We start from the raw sequence: 24,401 nt of genomic DNA on the forward strand, positions 1-24,401 counted from the left end.
AGACTACATCAAACGACACCTTAATCACCAACTCCTCAAGATTCACCTCCAATGGGCACTAAGGGATAATATTCGGATTCACTGCATGCCAGTGGGTTAATTCTATAGGTGCTGTCCCCCTCTGGATGGGTGTGGGCGGCTCTGCCCCTCTGTTGGCCGCCACGGCTGCGTCTTGGGGGGTGCTGCGTTGCGGGGCTCTCCCTGGTGTCCGGGGCGGTGCCGCCCGGGCGTGGTCCGTTGCTCCGGGCTCTGCGAAGCGGTTCGGGGCCTGTGGGCCGCCGGGGTGCCCCGTGGTTCCCTTTCCCCTCCCCCTTGCTGCCTCTCCCTCCACGCCTCTCCCGTCCTGCGCCTCCCTGTCCATTCTCCCTTGTCACCCTTCCTCCTCCTCTCCCCCTCTCTCTACGGCCCTGCCGCTGCCCCTTGCCCTTCTTGTCATCTCCTTCCCCCGTTTTCGCCCTACAACTCCCCTTCCAATTCCAGTCGGCGAGCTGGCGAACTCAGTAACAGGGTTAGCTTTCACTAAGAATGCTGGAGTGATGACCGGGGCCTTCCCCGCTGGGCATGGGGTTTGGGGGTGCCGCCCGTCCCCCGGTGCCCCCATCTCCCCTTCTGCCCCCGGTGTTCCGTCCCTCCATGCGGCGAGGAGGTGGGGTCGGCGCGGGTGCCCTCTCTGCTCTGCTGCCCAGCCCCTCTTCGGCACCGATGCCTGGGTACGGGGGGTTCCCGGGGTTTGGGGGCTTGGTTGGGTGGTGGGTGGTGTGGGTGTGCGTCTGGGGGTTTGGGGGCGGCTGGGGCTGGATGGCGGGCGGGGGGTCGTGGGGGGAGCGGGGGCTGTGGACCGGTGCCTGGCGGGCCTGCAGTGCCCCGTCCTACTGCATAGGGTTGGGGGCGCAGGCCGTGTTGGGGTGGGGGGCGCTCCTGGCTCCTGGGTTTGCTCTCCGGCCGGTGGCCCCTTCAGGGCCCGGGGGTTGTCCCTTGGCGCTGCCGTGGCCTGGGGGGCCCTTAAGTGTTGCGCTTGCTCTGTCCTGGCAGGGGTCGATGACTCCCCTCTTTGGTGGAGATTTTCATGCATGCCAGATCCACCACACCAGCATCTATCGAAACTCAAACACAATCTGCTTCTTCCTCTGGTCGTTGTCCCTTGGCGCTGCCGTGGCCTGGGTCGTTGAATCGGTGGAGGCTGGTGTCTGTGGATCTCACTCTGCTTCATCTGTCCTTCCTTCCTTTCCTCAGTCTCTCCTTTGGACTCTTGAGGTCTCCCTAATTTGTTGGAATTTAGATGTTTCTGGGGTTGGTGAAAGACTCTGGTTGGTAACCCGGTGGGTAGTAGGTAATGTCTGGTCGGTGCTGGATTTCACTTTCCTTTCTTTTCTTTGATCCTTCCTCGGGTCTCCTGACAACCTCATGACTCTAGCTGGATTCTGAAGTATTCGGTTTAGGTGAATGGTATGGGATTTTTAATAGGTTTTAGGTGAACTAATGAATACACACTCACACGCACACACACAAACACACGCACATGCACATACAAAATAAAAATTTATTTTAAAAAAATAACAAAAAAAAGAGCAATAATGATGACATGTCAAATCGTTAAAATTACCGAATGAACAATACTGAGCTCTCCAGAAAATTTTTTAATAAAATTTAAAAAATGTTTTTTAAAAAGGGAAACAGCTACAGGCTTGTGCTCCTTCCTCTTGGAGCCCCAACAAGCACAGCAGCACCAGGGGCAGCACAAACGTCTTCCAGATCATCCTGAAATCTTCAAGGAAACAAAGCAAGAACCACAGAAGCTTCTGGGTGCACAAACAGGATGCCGTTTCAAAAGAGGAGCTCTGTTCTGCTACAACAGGAGATTGGCTCTGCTTGAATTTATGTTGACCAGGGCTTTTTTTTTTTTAAAGCTGCAGACTCCGCCCACAATTAAGCACCTCCTCCGCACACACTGATTGATTACTTTCACCTGAGACTTCATCACCAGCACAAATAGATTTCCTGTAAATTTATATAGATTTTATCCAACAAGTGTCTCTTAGTAGAAATTTGAGAAAAATATAAATTGCAATTGTCGTGTTGAGGTAAAGAAACGTGTTTGGTATTAGTGATTATAAGAAAGTGTACCCACTCACAATTTTATCTTAATCAAAACTCTGATCCAAATTTCTGCAAGAAACCAAACACCAATCAACACTTGTTTTTGCTGCCATTTTCATAAGCTGGACTTAAAGATCTAAAACTTTTTCTACATACCCAAAAAGTCATTTTGCAAATATTGTTCACAAGCCAGTCATAATCTGTTTGAGCATTTCTCATTTATGTGAAATGTGCAGTTTTCCTGCAAGACAGTCAGGAACTGGAACACGCTGTCATACACGCTGATCCGAAGCATCCCAAACATGCTCACTGGGCGATATGTCCAGTGAGTATGTTGGCTGATGACGTGTACAAATGCACACCACGTATGCATGGTGTACGCAATGAAGACAAGGCTGTGCATGCCACCATGGACCACTCCATCCACATCAGTAAACTGCTCACCCATACGCCACGCCACATCAAGCAGAAATGCTCATGCTGGGGTCCAGTGGCATTTTGCAGCTTTATTTTTAGTGTACAGTAAAATACCTTTAAAAACACATATGGCCTTTGTTGTGACATGTTCTCAATAAAAGGGTAATAACCAATCATAGCTCAATTTGCTAATGTCACAACCAAACAGAACACAGGTGAGCCCTGATTCGTCATTAAGGGTTTGGCACGCAGGTTTAGTTTCAGTCACCAAAAAGAAAAAAGTCAAGGAAATTGTGCATGAAAAGTAGCTATCAAATTTATTCTACAATGACATTAACTTTCTACTTCCGCTGAAATTAGTCAAGTATCTATTTAAATATTTCAAATACTTTCTCATGGGTTAACATTACATTTTATTGTAAATGACTGAGCAATTCAGGGAGGCCCTTTTTTTTACCCCATCATGGCACCCAGTTTCCAATCCGCCTGTTCATCGGGGAAATATTCCAGACAAGTGATTGTTTTGAGCATTTCTCATCTTTATCAGTCTTTCGCCGCCCGTCCCAGCTTTTTTTGAAATGTGTTGTAGCAATAAAATCCTAAGTTAATTTGCTAGAAACAATGATAAACTGTTTGAACAGCAAGTATTTGTAGTTTAGTTAACTGTAGGTTGAACATAATTTGCAAAACTTTGCATTCCGTTTAACACAACAGCCCAACTTCATTGGGTTTGTACTTCTAAAGTCACCAGTGCTGAATAAAAGAGAAAAGCCTGCATTGAGTTTAGTTTTTATTCTGAGTTAGCCTTCTCAGATTCGGCAGCTGCCCTGTACCAGGTACAACATCCATTGCTGCTCTTGATGCAAGCGAAGTTTTGGGCCTGCTCACCAACGCCCATCTTCCCCGGCAGGAAGTCTGTCCACAAGCACTCACTTGGGCCGGTCATGCAGCACGGGAAGGAGAAGCAGGACTTGATCTGTGGGTGACCAAGGACTTACTCAACATGTTAGGACACAACAAACAGCAATAAAGCAGTTGACACTTGTCTATGCGTTTGAAGTGGACATCTACTAGATTAAGGGACTGCCAAGTAGCTTAAATGAAATCAAGGTTAAAATCCAGTTGTGTTACCGTGCAACCACAGCCCTGTGCATAGCGGGACAGACGGTTCTTTTGTGTAGAATCCCACAGCTCATGGAAGTCACATTGGGAGAGGTGAAGTGTGCCGTCGGACTGAAGCTTTCCTGTAATTGCAGAAGACAGGAGAGGAAAATCTCAGATCTTAAAGTCAATGGATGCATGTTAATGCACATCGCAAGTCTAAACCGTCATAGGCAGTGTAGTGCAAGCATTCAAATGCTTATATTTGAGCAATATTAATAGTTTTCTTTTACACATGGGAGAGAAAAAAGCAGGTTTTCATACCAATGAGTAGATATTCAGTGCCCTTGGTCAGAGTGACTCCACATGCTGCAGAGTTGGGTCCAGTGTAGATGGCAGCAAAAAGCTTTTTTACTCCTTTGAAGGTCTGAAAAACAAAAACAAAAGAGTCAGGTCCAACACACATGAAGATGCAATTATGTAAAAAGTATCTCACCGTCAGGTGTTGGATGTCATACTTGGTGGGTCGACCTTTACCTTGTGCACCAGGCATCACTCCAACAACTTTAGCCCTTATAACTAGAAAGACAGGTTTTAAAAAGATGCATTAAAACCCAGAGGCATCCAGGTTGGACGATTCGGTCCCCCAAGACAGCAGCGCAAAGCCAAATGAAAGGCTAGCGCACCTTTAAATGCTTTTTTAGACCAATTAGACTACAAATTAATTTAAAAAAAGAAAAAAAAACTCCACATTTCCACTGGGTGTGGAGGGAAATCCTAACCCTAAAAATTCACCTTAGATTGGGAAACTGTCATACACGTACAGAATGAAACACTTTTACAAAAATAGTACTACTGCATAGCTTTTGAAAGAATTACAAAATATAGGAAGACAACTGAAAGTGGAGTCCCGTTTAGCTTACCAACAACATCTGTTTGGCAATACAACTGCTGCGGATGCATCGGGAAACAGCTACAGGCTTGTGCTCCTTCCTCTTGGAGCCCCCACAGGCACAGCAGCACCAGGGGCAGCACAAACATCTTCCAGATCATCTTCCAACCTGAAACAAAGTCAAAAGCAGATTGTGCCAAAAACAGATTGCCGTCCCAGTCGAGGACTTCTGTTCTATTACAACAAAGGGTTTGCTCTGCTTGAGCTCAGCTTGACAGGCATTTTTCTTTTATAGCTGCATGCTCCGCCCACAATTAAGCATGATCTCACTTGCACAGGCTGATTGATGACTGCTTTCACCTGAGACTTTCATCACCAACAGCACTAAAGAAATTACCTATAAAATGATACATAGATTTTATCCAACCAATTTTACCGGCAGAAATTTTTGGAAGATATTAATTGCAGTTTTTGTGATGAGGTCAAGAAACGTTGGCTTGTTTGTTCTGGTCGCGGCCCAAACAAAAACACTTGAGGTGTAAATTGTCATCTTTTATTACATCAGGGGTGCACAAGTCAGGATCGGCATCAGGCTTGTGTGGAGCTTGCTGTTTATTCAGGTATGTTGGAGGAGGGAGACATGGAACACAGGCTGGATAGAGGCTCTCAAGGACAGGACTTGGGCACCTCTGCATTACATCGTATTTATTTTTGCTTCTCCTTCCTTCAGAAGAATGTTTTATTTGGTATTATTGAACACGAAAAGACTTCCTGCTCACAATCTTATGTATGTTCATAGATCCAAATTTATACCTCAGAAACCAATCGCCAGTCGTGTACATTATATTTTTCCCCCCGTAACTCTAACCAAGAAGCTGTAAGCTGGGGGGGGGGGGGGGGGGGGTTATATCTGAAACACATACATGCACACTTATAATACATCCACACCAAATATTTGGATACATCTTCAAAAGGGATACTTGACTCATTTAGCCATTTTCAGCAGTAAAGAGTTGATATTTGTTTAAGGGAAATTACCATAATTGGTAAATTTTCCTCATGTCACTGTTATTTAGAGATCCAATCATCATAAATATTCCAACATTGTTTTTGTTTTGTGATCAGCAGTGTTCGGAAACTGAAAGGTTGCAAACATTAGGAAGGCGTCTATTTGAAATGCATTTAAAGTAAAGTGTTTTCTGTAAATCATGAGGTTGATGTGAAAGATTACTGTTAAGTAAAAATACACGTTCAGCCATATTGCCTAGCTTTAGATCAGACTGAACTGTTTATTACGGGGTAGCGTGGCTGATTAGTACAGTGGTCGTCTCGCAACTCAGAGGTTGTGAGTTTGATCCCATGCCATTGTGACTGCATCGAAGTATTATTGAGCAAGATACTGAACACCCAATTGCTCCTGATGCTGCATCATGAGTAGTCGAATGTTAAGCACTTTGAGGGTCTTGTAAGTTGGAAAAGCGCTATATAAATGAAGTACCATGATCACCCTCCTAAAATAATTGCCTAAGTCATTTTTGGGGGGGAATTTTTTTCTTTCTTTGCCTAAATTTCCTTATGATGCAAATGATTGTTTCCTGAAAAATCTGAAAAAAATGACTTAGGCAATTATTTTAAGAAGACATCGATTTACCATTTACAAGGACAAATGAAATTTGTAAAAGAGTCATTTAAGAATACTTTTTTGCCTGAATCTCTGCGACTCTCATCCTGCCTAAATTTGGTAACTGAATTGGTGTGAATCATAGAGATATCATAATACAATGTGATATCAGGAATTATAGCGCTCTTAATACTGTCGTGGTAACTGCTGTTACAAATTATGCAGTTTGTAATTTGTGTTTTCTTTTCATCATGCGCTGTAACATAATGGAAGGATGGACACCAGTTGAAAAAAGTAAGATTAAGAAAGCCTTTATTAACACAAGCCGCATTTGTTGTTCATGCAAAAAAACAAAAACAAAAAAACAGCTTAAAAAAAAGACTTTATAATGTTAGGAGGCAGGTAGTACAGTATCTATTTCACTTTGTAGTTAAAAGCTTAATAAGCCAGAAATGAAACTTTTATCTATTCACCCTCATGTAGTTGAAGTGTTCGGAGAGGTTTCTGGACCTTCCCAACACACAACTACCGTCAGCCCCCCTAGGTGTTCGGATGATATAGAAACACTTCATATACATGAGGGTGATTGAATAAAGGTTACATTTTCATTTTTGATGAACTGTTCATTGTTGTTGTTTGTATAATGATCATTTTAGTTACAGTAATTATATATATGTGTGACTTTTTCAAGTTATTTTTGTTCAGTGCTTTGTTAAATTTAATAAAGAATATTATGATTAAGTTGGATCCAGAACACTTCATCCCAAAAGGGAATTTCATTTGTCTGTCATTATCTATACAATTATGATGACTATATGTCTGCGTCCTTACCTAGGTTGGTTTAGTTAAGTAAAACTAAAATTGAAAAAAAAATGTTTTATTAGCAAAATAAAATAACTAAAATGCTTTTAAAAAACAACTGCAACTTCAATTTAAGCTTTCAAAACTATAATTCAAGCAAAAATGAAAATAATTTAATAAATTTGCCTTTGATGTTGATTTTATATATAAGCCTTGAGCAGAGCAATAACGTTTTGTCTAAGATTTTGCTCAATAGTATCTCAGTATTGCTCATTTTCTCCTTGGAGATCTCCAAGTTATCTCCAGTCAGTCTCACGTTTGACTCCCCTCTATAATTGCATTGTCTCTCTTATTTCCACTAGTACATTTTAGAAGAAACAAATGAGAAACCTTTGAGACAAAAGAGTAAAATGAGACTGAGATGAGATTCTCACATTTGTCTCACAGTCTCACTTATTTCTCCTTATGCTCATTTTCTCCTTGAAGTTAGATCTCAAAGTTATCTCCATTAAGTCTCTAGTATGACTCCATCTTTAATTGCTATGTCTCCCTTATTTCTCAGAGTGAATTTTAGGAGAATCAAATGAGAAACGTTTGAGGCAAAAGAAAGAGTAAAATGAGACTGTGGTGAGATTCTCAAATTTGTCTCACGAGACAGACGAGCAAGCTTTGAGCAATACAATTTTCCTCTGGGTGTGGATGGTTGTTCGTCTGTGTGCCCTGGCAACCAGTTCAGGGTGTACCACACCTACTGCCCGAAGCCAGCTGGGATAGGCTCCAGTGCCCCCTGCGACCCTTGTGAGGACAAGCGGTTAAGAAAATGGATGATCTGATCTCATAAAATATTAAGCAGACAAGAGTTGCTGTCCAGTCAGTGGTGTATCAACATGTGCAGTGCCCGGTTGAATACAAGCCATGCAAAAAAAATAATAAAGATGAGCAAATTTAACTACCAACTTTACTTTGCTTACATTACTTCACATAAAATGCAACACTAACAATGAGAAAAAATTCATTCCCCCGCAAGAACTTTATTGCTGGCCCTTGAGAGCAAAGTTCATTTTGATTTCTGTGATTTTGGACAAGCACACTACTAGGGAGCCCCTTTAGTGACATTCCCAAATCGCACAATATAGCGCTTGAGGTTTCCAGGTTGTGTCATTGAAAGACCAACAGCCATTTCTGAAAGCCAAGAAGTCACTCAAACTGAGAAATGTTTAAAGTCAGTCTCGCTCCACCCCTCACTAAGATTTTAAATTGGTGCTCAAAGGGGGTGTTGCAAATGGGGAGGGTTGGGCGAAGTCTGGCTGTGATTGACAGAAACTCACTAAGGAAGCGTGTACAAGTGTGAGCCAGTGGCTGGCAGTGGAGACTACGTCATGCGCCTCAAGTAATGTGTGTAGCTTGTCATGTAATGAGTAAACAGCCAAAGCGTGTTTATCCCAGTGTGATGAGATGGCGCCAAACACACGGGTTTTGCCCCAAAGTCAAGCTTTTAAATGTCAAATTGACCAGGACATGTAGATACCAGTAAATCAGAAAAACAAAAGTTGATTTAGTGTCAAGTTAAGGCATCGCCATATGAAGTACTGCAGTCAAGCTAGCAGACAGACACTTATTGGGTTAGGGTGTGCATGTCATGACCATCATTGTAGAGTAGTCGGGATCGCCTAACTGCCACCATAGAGAACACAATGGATTCAATTAATTTTTATTTTGAATTAATAGCCGGCTAGTCCTTTTCAGAAGAGGTAGACCCCCTGTACCAGGCACAACAACCGCTGCTGCTCTTGATGCAAGCAAAGTTCTGGGCCTGGTCACGAGTGCCCAACTTGCCCGGTAGGAAGTCTGTCCACAAGCACTCGGTCGGGCCGGCCATGCAGCATGGGAAGGCGAAGCAGGACTTTATCTGTGGGTGACAGGTTTAAGCAAACATGTTACTAGAATGTTGATAAATTATTAAGTGATGTTTAAAAATGACATCAGCTACTGGATTAAGGGGCCGCTTAAAAATAAAACTAGTATAAACAAATTAAGAGCTAAAATCCAGTTGTTACCGTGCAACCACAGCCCTGCGCATAGCGGGTCAGAAGATTCTTTTGTGTGGTGCTCAAGGAATCCCACGGCTCATGGAAGTCACACAGGGAGACATGGAGTGTGCCATCAGACTGCTGCTTGCCTGTATTGACACAAAACGTGAAAATCTCATCTCATTAAGTAAAAGGATGCATGCTAAAATACAGTATATAGAGAGATACTATATGATTTTCAGACAGATACTACATAAGTCCCCTAAAAAAGATCTATGCCAATATAGTATTTTTTAAATTAAAGGCAATTTTCTATTCATCCAATTTCTAGTTCCTGACCATAACTGCCAGACAAAAATACACATCAAAAGTCTAAATTGTCATGGGCAGTGTTTTGTAAGCATCCAAAGGCTAACATTTTAGCACTACAGTGTTCCCTTGTTTCTCAACTGGAGTCATGTTCCCAAAAAATAAATACCGGCAATAAACGAAATCCGCAAAGCAGTTTTGTTTTAAAGCTCTAAAACAGCTCACATTTCTCTTTTGTTTGAACATTAATGGTCAAACCTTCATAAAACTGGTACACTACTGTAAAAAAAGCTAGCAAAATTGCACAAAAAAAAATCCACAAAACAGTGAGGCCGCAAAAAGTGGACAGCAGTATAGCGAGGGAGCACTGCATTAATAAATAAAATGTTCCAGCTTTTTATACCCATGAGTAGATATTCAGCACCCTTGGTCAGAGTGACTCCACATGCTGCAGAGTTGGGTCCAGTGTAGATGGCAGCAAAAAGCTTTTTGACGCCCTTGATGGTCTGAAAAGCAAATACTCTTGTCCAACATTTATACTGTACATGAAGATTCTTTTATACATTTAAAAAACAAACAAATCTCACCGTCAAATGCTTGATGTCATACTTTGTGTCTTGACCTTTACCTTGTGCACCAGCCATCACTCCAACAATCTTGGCCCTGATGACTTGAAAGACGCATTTGCAAAAGGCATTAAACCCAAAGTGCAATCCAGATTGTAGTATTTATGTAGTGAGCAACAGGACAAACTTAAATGCATTTTCAGCATCATGTAAACAACTATTTCTTAAAAAAAAAAAAAAGGTCTTTAACAACCAGTAGCAATGCTCTTGCATCACAAAAACAACCACTTTCTTTAAAAAAAAAAAAAAAAGTCACTCACCCAAACTCACTTTGTACCATTTGAAAAAAAAATTACAAAATAAGAGAAAAACAACTGAAAGTGGAATCCTGCTCAACTTACCAACAACGTCTGTTTGGCAATACAACTGCTGCGGGTGCATCGGGAAACAGCTACAGGCTTGTGCTCCCTCCTCTTGGAGCCCCCACAAGCACAGCAGCACCAGGGGCAGCACAAACGTTTTCCAGATCATCCCGAAATCTTCAAGGAAACAAAGTTGGACAAACAGAAGCTTCGTTCCAGAAGAGCTTTCTTTTGTCACAAGAGGAGATTGGCTCTGTTTGAGTACATGTCGAAGGGGGCCTTTTTATAGCTGCAGACTCCGCCCACAATTAAGAGCCGTCACTTACAAACACTGATTGATGACTGCTTTCACCTGACACTTGCATCATCACCAACAAAATTAAAAACATTTCCACTGAAATGATACATAGATTTGATCAGTTATATCAGTTATTGATCAGGAATATGACAAGACTGCTTGCTCATACTCTTATAGACCATTATTTCATCAAAATTCTATATTAATTGATCCAAAATTCTGCAAAATAAACACAATTCTGAAGGTTTTTTGTATATATTTTTTCATTTTTCAAACCTTACAACTTAATTTTCTACTGCTACATTGTGTCCTCTTTTTTTATTTGATCGTTCTGTTTCATTTGTATTTTATATCAGTGAGATATTTTTATTCAAATATTTCTTGGTAAGTCTCATGACGTAACCTAAAGACGCCATTTTCCTTTTCTCTGAGTCTAAGAGTAGAACAACGGGCACTTCCTCCAAAAGTGTCAACACGGTCATATTTTGAAGTTTCTTGTGTGAATAAAGAAATATGAATCAAGACAAACCGTGTCCCGCCCCTTCCGGTAGAGCTTAGATCAGAAAAAAAAAGAATGACTAAATTATTTTTTCTCAATGATTCCATTTAAACCTACGTCTAACTGGTTCCAGTTGTTGGATTCGGCCGTTACAAAATTTTACTGGAATTAAAAAAAAAAGGCAAAGATTAGTCTATCGACTCTTCAGAAAAGTAAATCCAAAGGAGGTCTTGAGGCACCAAATTGTACTATATAGCTAACCAGCTACAATATATCATTCTATGGGCACAACCCAACAGAAATTCTAACTGTTGGCTGGAACTAGAACAGAAGGATTGCCGACTTTTAGATTTACTCTTTATTACAACATCGATTAAGTGACACAATTGTTTTAAAAACCCAATGATTTCCGCCACCCTGACTGCCTGGTGGAAGGCATTAGAAATCACAAAATCTCAATTGGAGCCCTGTGGGCTCTCTCCCCTATTGTATAACCCCGACTTTCAACTTAACAACCAACCGCTTTATTTAGGTGTGTAGGAGCAGAAAGGAATTACACATCTCCACCATCTTTTCTCAGATAATATGTTTATATCATATACATCCTTGCTCCAAAAATACAAAATAAAAAAACGGAAATGTTTTACATTATTTGCAAGTTAAAATTATGATAAAGAAACAAATTCCAACACTTACGTTACGGTACGCTCCAACTGCCTGTTTTAGCTAAAGATATTACAAAGCTTTCTCTGAAAACAACAAAAAAACCTCTCAAAACTATATAAGTTTCTTTCGTATACTGATAAAAATGTATTTACCCATCTCGAAATGGGAGACAGAGTTGTCTATAGGTCCGGAATCTGACTTTTGGATTCAAGTTTGTGAAAACGTATTTAAAATGACAAAACACAAATTTACAACTTATCCAAAATAAAATTATTCAAAGAACATACATTACTCAATATATGATGAAGAAAATAGGACTCTCAGACTCCGACATTTGTCTACAGTGTTTACAAAACACTACAGACACTTATTTTCATGCTTTATGGTTATGCACTCCGGTTATGTATTTCTGGACTAAAGTCTTAGAAAAACTTTCCGCTATCTTGGACTGTAGGATACCTTTATCTACAAACTTGTGTTTGCTAGGTGACCTAACAACAACTGACTTAACACATAAACAATTTCAATCTACACTTGTATTCCTTACTATCGCGAAAAAAAACAATTCCTGTTAACTGTAAAAATAAACAAACTCTGAATATCGAACAATGGTCTAACCTCCTCATAAATCACATTTTATTGGAAAAAATATCTGCTTCGAATAAAAAACAAATATCAAAATGTATACAAACATGATCTACGTATATAGAACCTTTTAACCTAATTCTGGTTACTTAATTCTGCCTGTTTGCGAGAGCCACCACATCGTGATAACTTATATTGCTGTTTCTGTATTTGGCAATTTGTAATGGTTGTGTTTTTATAGTCAGGAATCCAGTTGCTGCCAGCAGGATCGAGCAGACTACATCAAATGACACCAACTTCTCAAGAAGATCAAGATGGGGGGAGCGGGGGCTGTGTGCTGGTGGGGTGCCTGGCGGGCCTGCCGTGCCCGGTTCTGCTGCGTTGGGTTTGGGGCACGGGCCGTGCTGGGGTGGGGGGCACTCCTGGCTCCTGGGTTTGCTCTCCGGCCAGTGGCCCCTGCGGGGCCCGGGGGTTGTGCCTTGGTGCTGCGGTGGATTGGGGGGCCCTGGGGGATTGTGCTTGCTCTGGTGGAGGTTTTCATGCATGCCAGATCCACCACTCAAGCATCTATCGAAATTCAAACACAATCTGCTTCTTCCTCTGGAATCGGTGGAGGCTGATGTCTGTGTATCTCACTCTGCTTCATCTATCTTTCCTTTCTTCCCTCAGTCTTTCCTTTGGTCTCTTGAGGTATCCCTAATTTGTTGGAATTTAGATGTTTCTGGGATTGGTGAAAAATTCTGGTTGGTAACCCAGTGGATAATAGGTGATGTCTGGTCGGTGCTGGATTTTACTTTCCTTTCTTTTCTTTGATCCTTGCTCGGGTCTCCTGACAACCTCACGACTCTAGCTGGATTCTAAAGTATTTGGTTTAGGTGAACGGTATGGGATTTTTAATAGGTTTTAGGTAAATTAATAAGTACATACTCACACACATGCACACACACACATGCACATACACATACTCACGCACATACAAAAGAATAAAAAGAGAAAAGAAAAAAGAGAGAGAGCAATGATGATGACATGTCGAATCGGTAAGATTACCGAATGAACAATACTGAGCTCCCTCTCTCCCAAAAAAAAATAGAAAAAAAAAATAATAATAATAAAAAAATAATAATGATCAGTGACTGGGGGGAGAAATGTTAGCTTTTGGTACCATTTGAGTTAGGACATGAAATCAAAATATGTCGTTTATGAATTTAAGACATCATTGTTAAGGTGAAGAAGGTCACAAGTGGTAAAACTTGTGATAGATTTTTTATTTAATTTTTAATTACTAGAAAAACTAGACGATGCGGTCGCGACGTCACAGCTTTTGCTTTCTTCCTGCAGCTTGGAGTGACTGCAACCTAGCATCAAGGGCAGCATGGTTCAGTGGTGGAGTGGATGTCTCCAACCAGGAGGTTGTGGGTTCGATCCTCAGCCATTGTGATACACATATTGAAGTGTCTTTGAAAAATGGTTTGAACCCTTATTTGCTCCCAGTGGACATGGCAGTAGTCGGCCACTGGTGTATATCATATATGAATGTGAATATTGGGCTTTGTAAAACAATTTTGCAGTACACAGCAAAAGGTTGTAATTCCTCAGTAATGTACTGTAATATCACAGTAATTGCTTTTCCACTGCAACTGTGAACTTACAGTATACAGTTGTACTTTTACATTAATGCATTGTAACATCACAGATGTAAAATTACAGTACCGGTAGATTGCTGAGTACATTTCACAATATATTGCTGTAATTCTTACTGTGAAAATCATGCAAAAGGTATCCAATTGTGTATTGTAAAATCACAAGGAAAATGTTTACAGTGCAGGGAACGTTAACAGTCCTTGTGATATAACAGAATTTTTTGATTGCATGATTTTACTGTAAAATAACAGTTTAATGCTGTAAAATCCAAGGATACTGTAGTTTGTAGAAAAAATGTGTTGGGATATTATAGGGGAACTTACAACAAATTACTGTAAAATAATACTGTTAATTTTTGTGAAATGCTGGTAATTTTTTACAGTGTTTTTCTTCTTCTTCTTCTTTTTTTACAGTGAGGTCACAAAACTATGATTTCCCACCGTACAGGAATGCAGCAGTAGATCAGACAGAAAGAGAATGGACAGTTTTGTTCCTTTTGTGTAGACAGATGAACATTGATATACTTAAAAGAAAATAGATCATTATTGGATTACTGAATTTGAAGTTTGCGTGTCAATTGCTGTGATTGAAATTGGAATGATTTATGATGTCTCCCAATTAAGCATTTGCTGGTGTGGTGTCAAAACAAAAATGTTCTGCGTACGTGTGTATGCCTGTTGAAACCCTTTTTTTTTTTCATAAAAATTTATTTAAAAACACATAGGGTAACATAAAGTCTGAACACAATATTATCAAGTTTGCAAAATGAAAAAAATATATACAAGAAACCCCCCTCAGAATTCAGTTTATTATGCAGAATTTTGGATCAATTAATATAAGAGTATGAACAAGCAGTCTTTTCATATTCCCTTATACCGAATAAATAACCAGAACAAATGTGCCAAATTGTATCTACCGCAACACAAAGAGTGCAATTAATATCTTTCTCAAATTTCTGCAAGTAAAAACTGGTTGGATAAAATCTATGTCTCATTTCAGACGAGAAGAAATGTTTTTAATTTGGTTGGTGATGATGCAAGTGTCAGGTGAAAGCAGTCATCAATCAGTGTTTGCAAGTGACGGCTCTTAATTGTGGGCGGAGTCTGCAGCTATAAAAAGGCCGCCTTCGCCATAAACTCAAGCAGAGCCAATCTCCTCTTGTGACAAAAGAAAGATCTTCTGGAACGAAGCGTCTGTTTGTCCAACTTTGTTTCCTTGAAGATTTCGGGATGATCTGGAAGACGTTTGTGCTGCCCCTGGTGCTGCTGTGCTTGTGGGGGCTCCAAGAGGAAGGAGCACAAGCCTGTAGCTGTTTCCCGATTCATCCGCAGCAGTTGTATTGCCAAACAGACGTTGTTGGTAAGTTGAATAGGGTTCCACTTTAAGTTGTTTTTCATAATTTCAAATGGTACAGAGTGAGTTTGGGGCAGTGTCTATTCTGAATGCATACGATGGTTGCCCAATCTAAGGTGGATTTTAGTCAGGATGCCACCCTCCACAGGTTTGCGCTTCTGCTTCACATCTAAAAAATTAATTGAAATTTGTTGTTCAAGTTAAGTTGGTAGGTAAATAATTGCAGGTGTTGCTTATGACATTGCATAGGGCAAATTCTACTCTAATTTGGTCCAAAATTTCTGGCAATTTAACTCAAGATTACTTTTAAGCATTTACTTAAAACACATAATTTAACTGGTACAACAAAGCAAAGCAGGTGCTCTCAATGAAGTGTTTTTAAAAATGTTGATGTTTATAGTCTAAGTTGTGATTAATATTTAATTTTTTTTCAAGCGGTTGTTTTTGTGATTCAAGAGCATTGCCACTGGTTGTTAAAGACCTTTTTTAAAGCGATACTTGTCAACGTGATGCTGGAAAATGCATTTGAATTTGTGCTGTTGCTGCCTTGGCCCCAAATACTCCAATCTGGATTGCACTTTGGGTTTTAATGCCTTTTGCAAATGCGTCTTTCAAGTCATCAGGGCCAAGATTGTTGGAGTGATGCCCGGTGCACAAGGTAAAGGTCGAGCCACAAAGTATGACATCCAGCATTTGACGGTGAGATTTTTGTTTTTTGAATGTATAAAAGAATCTTCATGTACAGTATAAATGTTGGACAAGAGTATTTGCTTTTCAGACCTTCAAGGGCGTTAAAAAGCATTTTGCTGCCATCTACACTGGACCCAACTCTGCAGCATGTGGAGTCACTCTGGCCAAGGGTGCTGAATATCTACTCATGGGTATAAAAAGATGGATCAGTATTCTACCATAAGTCAACTCAAACTATTAATGCAATGTTTACTTTTTGCGGCCTCACTGTTTTGTGGCTTTTTTCTGGTGCCATTTTGCATGCATTTTTTTACAGTAATGTACCCATTTTATGAAATTTGTGAATGTTTCAACATGTGAGAAAATGTAAATGACTTGAGTCTACAAACTGGTGCTTTAGAGCTGTAAAACAAAGCTCACCACTTCATGGATTTCATTTATTGGGGGTGTTTTTTTTTTGGAACATGACTCGTGGAAAAACGAGGGAACAATGTAGTGCTAAAATGTTAGCCTTTGAATGCTTACGAAACACTGCCTATGTAAATATAGACTTTTGATGTGTATTTTAGTAAGGATGGGTGCAGATACAACCCAGAGTTGAGATTTTCCTGTTTTGTGTAAATACAGGCAAGCTGCAGTCTGATGGCACACTCCATGTCTCCCTGTGTGACTTCCATGAGCCGTGGGATTCCTTGAGCGCCACACAAAGGAATCTTCTGTCCCGCTATGCACAGGGCTGTGGTTGCACGGTAACACAACTGGATTTTAGCCTTGAATTTTATTTATTTTTTTAAAGTGCTCCCTTAATCCAGTATCTGTTGTCCACTTTAAACACATGCACAACATTCTAGTAACATGTTTGCTTAAACCTGTCACCCACAGATAAAGTCCTGCTTCTCCTTCCCATGCTGCATGGCCGGCCCGACCGAGTGCTTGTGGACAGACTTCCTACCGGGCAAGTTGGGCACTCGTGACCAGGCCCAGAACTTTGCTTGCATCAAGAGCAGCAGCGGTTGTTGTGCCTGGTACAGGGGGTCTACCTCTTCTGAAAAGGACTAGCCGGCTATTAATTCAAAATAAAAATTAATTGAATCCATTGTGTTCTCTATGGTGGCAATCCAGACTACTCTACAATGATGGTCATGACAGGCACACCCTAACCCAATAAGTGTCTGTCTGCTAGCTTGACTGCAGTACTTAATATGGAGATGCCTTAACTTGACACTAAATCAACTTTTGTTTTTCTGATTTACTGGTATCTACATGTCCTGGTCAATTTGACATTTAAAAGCTTGACTTTGGGGCAAAACCTGTCTTTGGTGCCATCTCATCACACTGGGATAAACACGCTTTGGCTATTTACTCATTACATGACAAGCTACACACATTACTTGAGGCGCATGACGTAGTCTCCACTGCCAGCCACTGGCTCAAACTTGTACACGCTTCCTTAGTGAGTTTCTGTCAATCACAGCCAGACCACGCCCAACCCTCCCCATTTGCAACACCCCCTTTGAGCACCCATTTAAAATCTTAGTGAGGGGTGGAGCGAGACTGACTTTAAACATTTCTCAGTTTGAGTGACTTCTTGGCTTTCAGAAATGGCTGTTGGTCTTTCAATGACACAACCTGGAAACCTCAAGCGCTATATTGTGGGATTTGGGAATGTCACTAAAGGGGTTCCCTAGTAGTGTGCTTGTCCAATATCACAGAAATCAAAATGAACTTTGCTCTCAAGGGCCAGCAATAAAGTTCTTGCGGGGGAATTAATTTTTTCTCATTGTTAGTGTTGCATTTTATGTGAAGTAATGTAAGCAAAGTAAAGTTGGTAGTTAAATTTGCTCATCTTTATTATTTTTTTTGCGTGGCTTGTATTCAACCGGGCACTGCACATGATACACCACTGACTGGACAGCAACTCTTGTCTGCTTAATATTTTATGAGATCAGATCATCCATCCATCCATTTTCTTAACCGCTTTTCCTCACAAGGGTCGCCGGGGGCACTGGAGCCTATCCCAGCTGGCTTCGGGCAGTAGGCGTGGTACACCCTGAACTGGTTGCCAGGGCACACAGACGAACAACCATCCACACCCAGAGGAAAATTGTATTGCTCAAAGCTTGCTCGTCTATGTCTCGTGAGACAAATTTGAGAATCTCACCACAGTCTCATTTTACTCTTTCTTTTGCCTCAAACGTTTCTCATTTGATTCTCCTAAAATTCACTCGGAGAAATAAGGGAGACATAGCAATTAAAGATGGAGTCATACTAGAGACTTAATGGAGATAACTTTGAGATCTAACTTCAAGGAGAAAATGAGCATAAGGAGAAATAAGTGAGACTATGTGAGACAAATGTGAGAATCTCATCTCAGTCTCATTTTACTCTTTTGTCTCAAAGGTTTCTCATTTGTTTCTTCTAAAATGTACTAGTGGAAATAAGAGAGACAATGCAATTATAGAGGGGAGTCAAACGTGAGACTTACTGGAGATAACTTGGAGATCTCCAAGGAGAAAATGAGCAATACTGAGATACTATTGAGCAAAATCTTAGACAAAACGTTATTGCTCTGCTCAAGGCTTATATATAAAATCAACATCAAAGGCAAATTTATTAAATTATTTTCATTTTTGCTTGAATTATAGTTTTGAAAGCTTAAATTGAAGTTGCAGTTATTTTTTAAAAGCATTTTAGTTATTTTATTTTGCTAATAAAACATTTTTTTTTTCAATTTTAGTTTTACTTAACTAAACCAACCTAGGTAAGGACGCAGACATATAATCATCATAATTGTATAGATAATGACAGACAAATGAAATTCCCTTTTGGGATGAAGTGTTCTGGATCCAACTTAATCATAATATTCTTTATTAAATTTAACAAAGCACTGAACAAAAATAACTTGAAAAAGTCACACATATATATAATTACTGTAACTAAAATGATCATTATACAAACAACAACAATGAACAGTTCATCAAAAATGAAAACGTAACCTTTATTCAATCACCCTCATGTACATGAAGTGTTTCTATATCATCCGAACACCTAGGGGGGCTGACGGTAGTTGTGTGTTGGGAAGGTCCAGAAACCTCTCCGAACACTTCAACTACATGAGGGTGAATAGATAAAAGTTTCATTTCTGGCTTATTAAGCTTTTAACTACAAAGTGAAATAGATACTGTACTACCTGCCTCCTAACATTATAAAGTCTTTTTTTTAAGCTGTTTTTTTGTTTTTGTTTTTTTGCATGAACAACAAATGCGGCTTGTGTTAATAAAGGCTTTCTTAATCTTACTTTTTTCAACTGGTGTCCATCCTTCCATTATGTTACAGCGCATGATGAAAAGAAAACACAAATTACAAACTGCATAATTTGTAACAGCAGTTACCACGACAGTATTAAGAGCGCTATAATTCCTGATATCACATTGTATTATGATATCTCTATGATTCACACCAATTCAGTTACCAAATTTAGGCAGGATGAGAGTCGCAGAGATTCAGGCAAAAAAGTATTCTTAAATGACTCTTTTACAAATTTCATTTGTCCTTGTAAATGGTAAATCGATGTCTTCTTAAAATAATTGCCTAAGTCATTTTTTTCAGATTTTTCAGGAAACAATCATTTGCATCATAAGGAAATTTAGGCAAAAAAATAAAAAAATTCCCCCCCAAAAATGACTTAGGCAATTATTTTAGGAGGGTGATCATGGTACTTCATTTATATAGCGCTTTTCCAACTTACAAGACCCTCAAAGCGCTTAACATTCGACTACTCATGATGCAGCATCAGGAGCAATTGGGTGTTCAGTATCTTGCTCAATAATACTTCGATGCAGTCACAATGGCATGGGATCAAACTCACAACCTCTGAGTTGCGAGACGACCACTGTACTAATCAGCCACGCTACCCCGTAATAAACAGTTCAGTCTGATCTAAAGCTAGGCAATATGGCTGAACGTGTATTTTTACTTAACAGTAATCTTTCACATCAACCTCATGATTTACAGAAAACACTTTACTTTAAATGCATTTCAAATAGGTGCCTTCCTAATGTTTGCAACCTTTCAGTTTCCGAACACTGCTGATCACAAAACAAAAACAATGTTGGAATATTTATGATGATTGGATCTCTAAATAACAGTGACATGAGGAAAATTTACCAATTATGGTAATTTCCCTTAAACAAATATCAACTCTTTACTGCTGAAAATGGCTAAATGAGTCAAGTATCCCTTTTGAAGATGTATCCAAATATTTGGTGGGGAAACAAATGTGGATGTATTATAAGTGTGCATGTATGTGTTTCAGATATAATCACCCCCCCCCCCCCCAGATATTTACATAATTTGTTTTACAGCTTCTTGGTTAGAGTTACGGGGGGGGGGAAATATAATGTACACGACTGGCGATTGGTTTCTGAGGTATAAATTTGGATCTATGAACATACATAAGATTGTGAGCAGGAAGTCTTTTCGTGTTCAATAATACCAAATAAAACATTCTTCTGAAGGAAGGAGAAGCAAAAATAAATACGATGTAATGCAGAGGTGCCCAAGTCCTGTCCTTGAGAGCCTCTATCCAGCCTGTGTTCCATGTCTCCCTCCTCCAACATACCTGAATAAACAGCAAGCTCCACACAAGCCTGATGCCGATCCTGAATTGGGCACCCCTGATGTAATAAAAGATGACAATTTACACCACAAGTGTTTTTGTTTTGGCCGCGACCAGAACAAATAAGCCAACGTTTCTTGACCTCATCACAAAAACTGTAATTAATATCTTCCAAAAATTGCTGCCGGTAAAATTGGTTGGATAAAATCTATGTATCATTTTATAGGTAATTTCTTTAGTGCTGTTGGTGATGAAAGTCTCAGGTGAAAGCAGTCATCAATCAGCCTGTGCAAGTGAGATCATGCTTAATTGTGGGCGGAGCATGCAGCTATAAAAGAAAAGTGCCTGTCAAGCTGAGCTCAAGCAGAGCAAACCCTTTGTTGTAATAGAACAGAAGTCCTCGACTGGGACGGCAATCTGTTTTTGGCACAATCTGCTTTTGACTTTGTTTCAGGTTGGAAGATGATCTGGAAGATGTTTGTGCTGCCCCTGGTGCTGCTGTGCTTGTGGGGGCTCCAAGAGGAACGAGCACAAGCCTGTAGCTGTTTCCCGATGCATCCGCAGCAGTTGTATTGCCAAACAGATGTTGTTGGTAAGCTAAACGGGACTCCACTTTCAGTTGTCTTCCTATATTTTGTAATTCTTTCAAAAGCTATGCAGTAGTACTATTTTTGTAAAAGTGTTTCATTCTGTACGTGTATGACAGTTTCCCAATCTAAGGTGAATTTTTAGGGTTAGGATTTCCCTCCACACCCAGTGGAAATGTGGAGTTTTTTTTTCTTTTTTTAAATTAATTTGTAGTCTAATTGGTCTAAAAAAGCATTTAAAGGTGCGCTAGCCTTTCATTTGGCTTTGCGCTGCTGTCTTGGGGGACCGAATCGTCCAACCTGGATGCCTCTGGGTTTTAATGCATCTTTTTAAAACCTGTCTTTCTAGTTATAAGGGCTAAAGTTGTTGGAGTGATGCCTGGTGCACAAGGTAAAGGTCAACCCACCAAGTATGACATCCAACACCTGACGGTGAGATACTTTTTACATAATTGCATCTTCATGTGTGTTGGACCTGACTCTTTTGTTTTTGTTTTTCGGACCTTCAAAGGAGTAAAAAAGCTTTTTGCTGCCATCTACACTGGACCCAACTCTGCAGCATGTGGAGTCACTCTGACCAAGGGCACTGAATATCTACTCATTGGTATGAAAACCTGCTTTTTTCTCTCCCATGTGTAAAAGAAAACTATTAATATTGCTCAAATATAAGCATTTGAATGCTTGCACTACACTGCCTATGACGGTTTAGACTTGCGATGTGCATTAACATGCATCCATTGACTTTAAGATCTGAGATTTTCCTCTCCTGTCTTCTGCAATTACAGGAAAGCTTCAGTCCGACGGCACACTTCACCTCTCCCAATGTGACTTCCATGAGCTGTGGGATTCTACACAAAAGAACCGTCTGTCCCGCTATGCACAGGGCTGTGGTTGCACGGTAACACAACTGGATTTTAACCTTGATTTCATTTATGCTACTTGGCGGTCCCTTAATCTAGTAGATGTCCACTTCAAACGCATAGACAAGTGCCAACTGCTTTATTGCTGTTTGTTGTGTCCTAACATGTTGAGTAAGTCCTTGGTCACCCACAGATCAAGTCCTGCTTCTCCTTCCCGTGCTGCATGACCGGCCCAAGTGAGTGCTTGTGGACAGACTTCCTGCCGGGGAAGATGGGCGTTGGTGAGCAGGCCCAAAACTTCGCTTGCATCAAGAGCAGCAATGGATGTTGTACCTGGTACAGGGCAGCTGCCGAATCTGAGAAGGCTAACTCAGAATAAAAACTAAACTCAATGCAGGCTTTTCTCTTTTATTCAGCACTGGTGACTTTAGAAGTACAAACCCAATGAAGTTGGGCTGTTGTGTTAAACGGAATGCAAAGTTTTGCAAATTATGTTCAACCTACAGTTAACTAAACTACAAATACTTGCTGTTCAAACAGTTTATCATTGTTTCTAGCAAATTAACTTAGGATTTTATTGCTACAACACATTTCAAAAAAAGCTGGGACGGGCGGCGAAAGACTGATAAAGATGAGAAATGCTCAAAACAATCACTTGTCTGGAATATTTCCCCGATGAACAGGCGGATTGGAAACTGGGTGCCATGATGGGGTAAAAAAAAAAGGGCCTCCCTGAATTGCTCAGTCATTTACAATAAAATGTAATGTTAACCCATGAGAAAGTATTTGAAATATTTAAATAGATACTTGACTAATTTCAGCAGAAGTAGAAAGTTAATGTCATTGTAGAATAAATTTGATAGCTACTTTTCATGCACAATTTCCTTGACTTTTTTCTTTTTGGTGACTGAAACTAAACCTGCGTGCCAAACCCTTAATGACGAATCAGGGCTCACCTGTGTTCTGTTTGGTTGTGACATTAGCAAATTGAGCTATGATTGGTTATTACCCTTTTATTGAGAACATGTCACAACAAAGGCCATATGTGTTTTTAAAGGTATTTTACTGTACACTAAAAATAAAGCTGCGAAATGCCGCTGGACCCCAGCATGAGCATTTCTGCTTGACGTGGCGTATGGGTGAGCAGTTTACTGATGTGGATGGAGTGGTCCATGGTGGCATGCACAGTCTTGTCTTCATTGCGTACACCATGCATACGTGGTGTGCGCAATGAAGACAAGTGCATTTTATTGGTGGTCTTTTAAATGCACAGAAATACCGTCCCTGAAGAACCTGACACTCATTGTTGTGCCATTTGTACACGTCATCAGCCAACATACTCACTGGACATATCGCCCAGTGAGCATGTTTGGGATGCTTCGGATCAGCGTGTATGACAGCGTGTTCCAGTTCCTGACTATCTTGCAGGAAAACTGCACATTTCACATAATGAGAAATGCTCAAACAGATTATGACTGGCTTGTGAACAATATTTGCAAAATGACTTTTTGGGTATGTAGAAAAAGTTTTAGATCTTTAAGTCCAGCTTATGAAAATGGCAGCAAAAACAAGTGTTGATTGGTGTTTGGTTTCTTGCAGAAATTTGGATCAGAGTTTTGATTAAGATAAAATTGTGAGTGGGTACACTTTCTTATAATCACTAATACCAAACACGTTTCTTTACCTCAACACGACAATTGCAATTTATATTTTTCTCAAATTTCTACTAAGAGACACTTGTTGGATAAAATCTATATAAATTTACAGGAAATCTATTTGTGCTGGTGATGAAGTCTCAGGTGAAAGTAATCAATCAGTGTGTGCGGAGGCGGTGCTTAATTGTGGGCGGAGTCTGCAGCTTTAAAAAAAAAAAGCCCTGGTCAACATAAATTCAAGCAGAGCCAATCTCCTGTTGTAGCAGAACAGAGCTCCTCTTTTGAAACGGCATCCTGTTTGTGCACCCAGAAGCTTCTGTGGTTCTTGCTTTGTTTCCTTGAAGATTTCAGGATGATCTGGAAGACGTTTGTGCTGCCCCTGGTGCTGCTGTGCTTGTTGGGGCTCCAAGAGGAAGGAGCACAAGCCTGTTTCCCTTTTTAAAAAACATTTTTTAAATTTTATTTAAATTTTTTCTGGAGAGCTCAGTATTGTTCATTCGGTAATTTTAACGATTTGACATGTCATCATTATTGCTCTCTTTTTTTGTTATTTTTAAATACATTTTTATTTTGTATGTGGGTGAGTTTGTGCATGTGCGTGAGTTTGTGTGCGTGCGTGTGAGTGTGTATTCATTAGTTCACCTAAAACCTATTAAAAATCCCATACCATTCACCTAAACCGAATACTTGAGAATCCTAGAGTCATGAGGTTGTCAGGAGACCCGAGGAAGGATCAAAGAAAAGAAAGGAAAG

At 40.2% G+C, this 24,401-nt stretch overlaps 4 protein-coding genes across 5 annotated transcripts; 2 read left to right on the forward strand and 2 right to left on the reverse strand.

The window, feature by feature from the left end:
* Positions 1-3,291: 3,291 nt before the first annotated feature.
* LOC144044077 (metalloproteinase inhibitor 2-like) lies at positions 3,292-4,784 on the reverse strand. The gene is made up of 5 exons (XM_077558282.1): positions 4,539-4,784; positions 4,112-4,194; positions 3,940-4,042; positions 3,646-3,758; positions 3,292-3,490 (listed from the first exon to the last, which is right to left on the reverse strand). The coding sequence occupies exons 1-5, from the start codon at positions 4,666-4,668 to the stop codon at positions 3,305-3,307; spliced, it is 615 nt and encodes a 204-aa protein (XP_077414408.1). The 5' UTR covers positions 4,669-4,784; the 3' UTR covers positions 3,292-3,304.
* A 3,844-nt stretch (positions 4,785-8,628) lies between these two features.
* Positions 8,629-10,461, reverse strand: LOC144044012 (metalloproteinase inhibitor 2-like). Its single transcript, XM_077558169.1, has 5 exons — positions 10,236-10,461; positions 9,856-9,938; positions 9,672-9,774; positions 8,987-9,108; positions 8,629-8,838 (listed from the first exon to the last, which is right to left on the reverse strand). The coding sequence occupies exons 1-5, from the start codon at positions 10,363-10,365 to the stop codon at positions 8,662-8,664; spliced, it is 615 nt and encodes a 204-aa protein (XP_077414295.1). The 5' UTR covers positions 10,366-10,461; the 3' UTR covers positions 8,629-8,661.
* A 4,554-nt stretch (positions 10,462-15,015) lies between these two features.
* On the forward strand, positions 15,016-17,020 carry LOC144043980 (metalloproteinase inhibitor 2-like). The gene is made up of 5 exons (XM_077558121.1): positions 15,016-15,244; positions 15,855-15,937; positions 16,017-16,119; positions 16,556-16,677; positions 16,811-17,020. Exons 1-5 carry the CDS (start codon positions 15,115-15,117, stop codon positions 16,985-16,987), a joined length of 615 nt encoding a protein of 204 aa, XP_077414247.1. The 5' UTR covers positions 15,016-15,114; the 3' UTR covers positions 16,988-17,020.
* Positions 17,021-20,898: 3,878 nt separating this feature from the next.
* LOC144045092 (metalloproteinase inhibitor 2-like) lies at positions 20,899-22,385 on the forward strand. Of its 2 annotated transcripts, XM_077559899.1 has the most exons (5): positions 20,899-21,138; positions 21,483-21,564; positions 21,634-21,737; positions 21,919-22,031; positions 22,187-22,385. In XM_077559899.1, exons 1-5 carry the CDS (start codon positions 21,009-21,011, stop codon positions 22,370-22,372), a joined length of 615 nt encoding a protein of 204 aa, XP_077416025.1. In that variant the 5' UTR covers positions 20,899-21,008; the 3' UTR covers positions 22,373-22,385. The 2 variants fall into 2 exon arrangements, with proteins under 2 accessions (XP_077416025.1, XP_077416024.1); XM_077559898.1 differs by having other exon boundaries at positions 21,483-21,737.
* Positions 22,386-24,401: the final 2,016 nt, after the last annotated feature.

The sequence above is a fragment of the Vanacampus margaritifer genome, chromosome 2 (assembly GCF_051991255.1).
Source record: "Vanacampus margaritifer isolate UIUO_Vmar chromosome 2, RoL_Vmar_1.0, whole genome shotgun sequence".
Lineage (NCBI taxonomy): Eukaryota > Metazoa > Chordata > Actinopteri > Syngnathiformes > Syngnathidae > Vanacampus > Vanacampus margaritifer.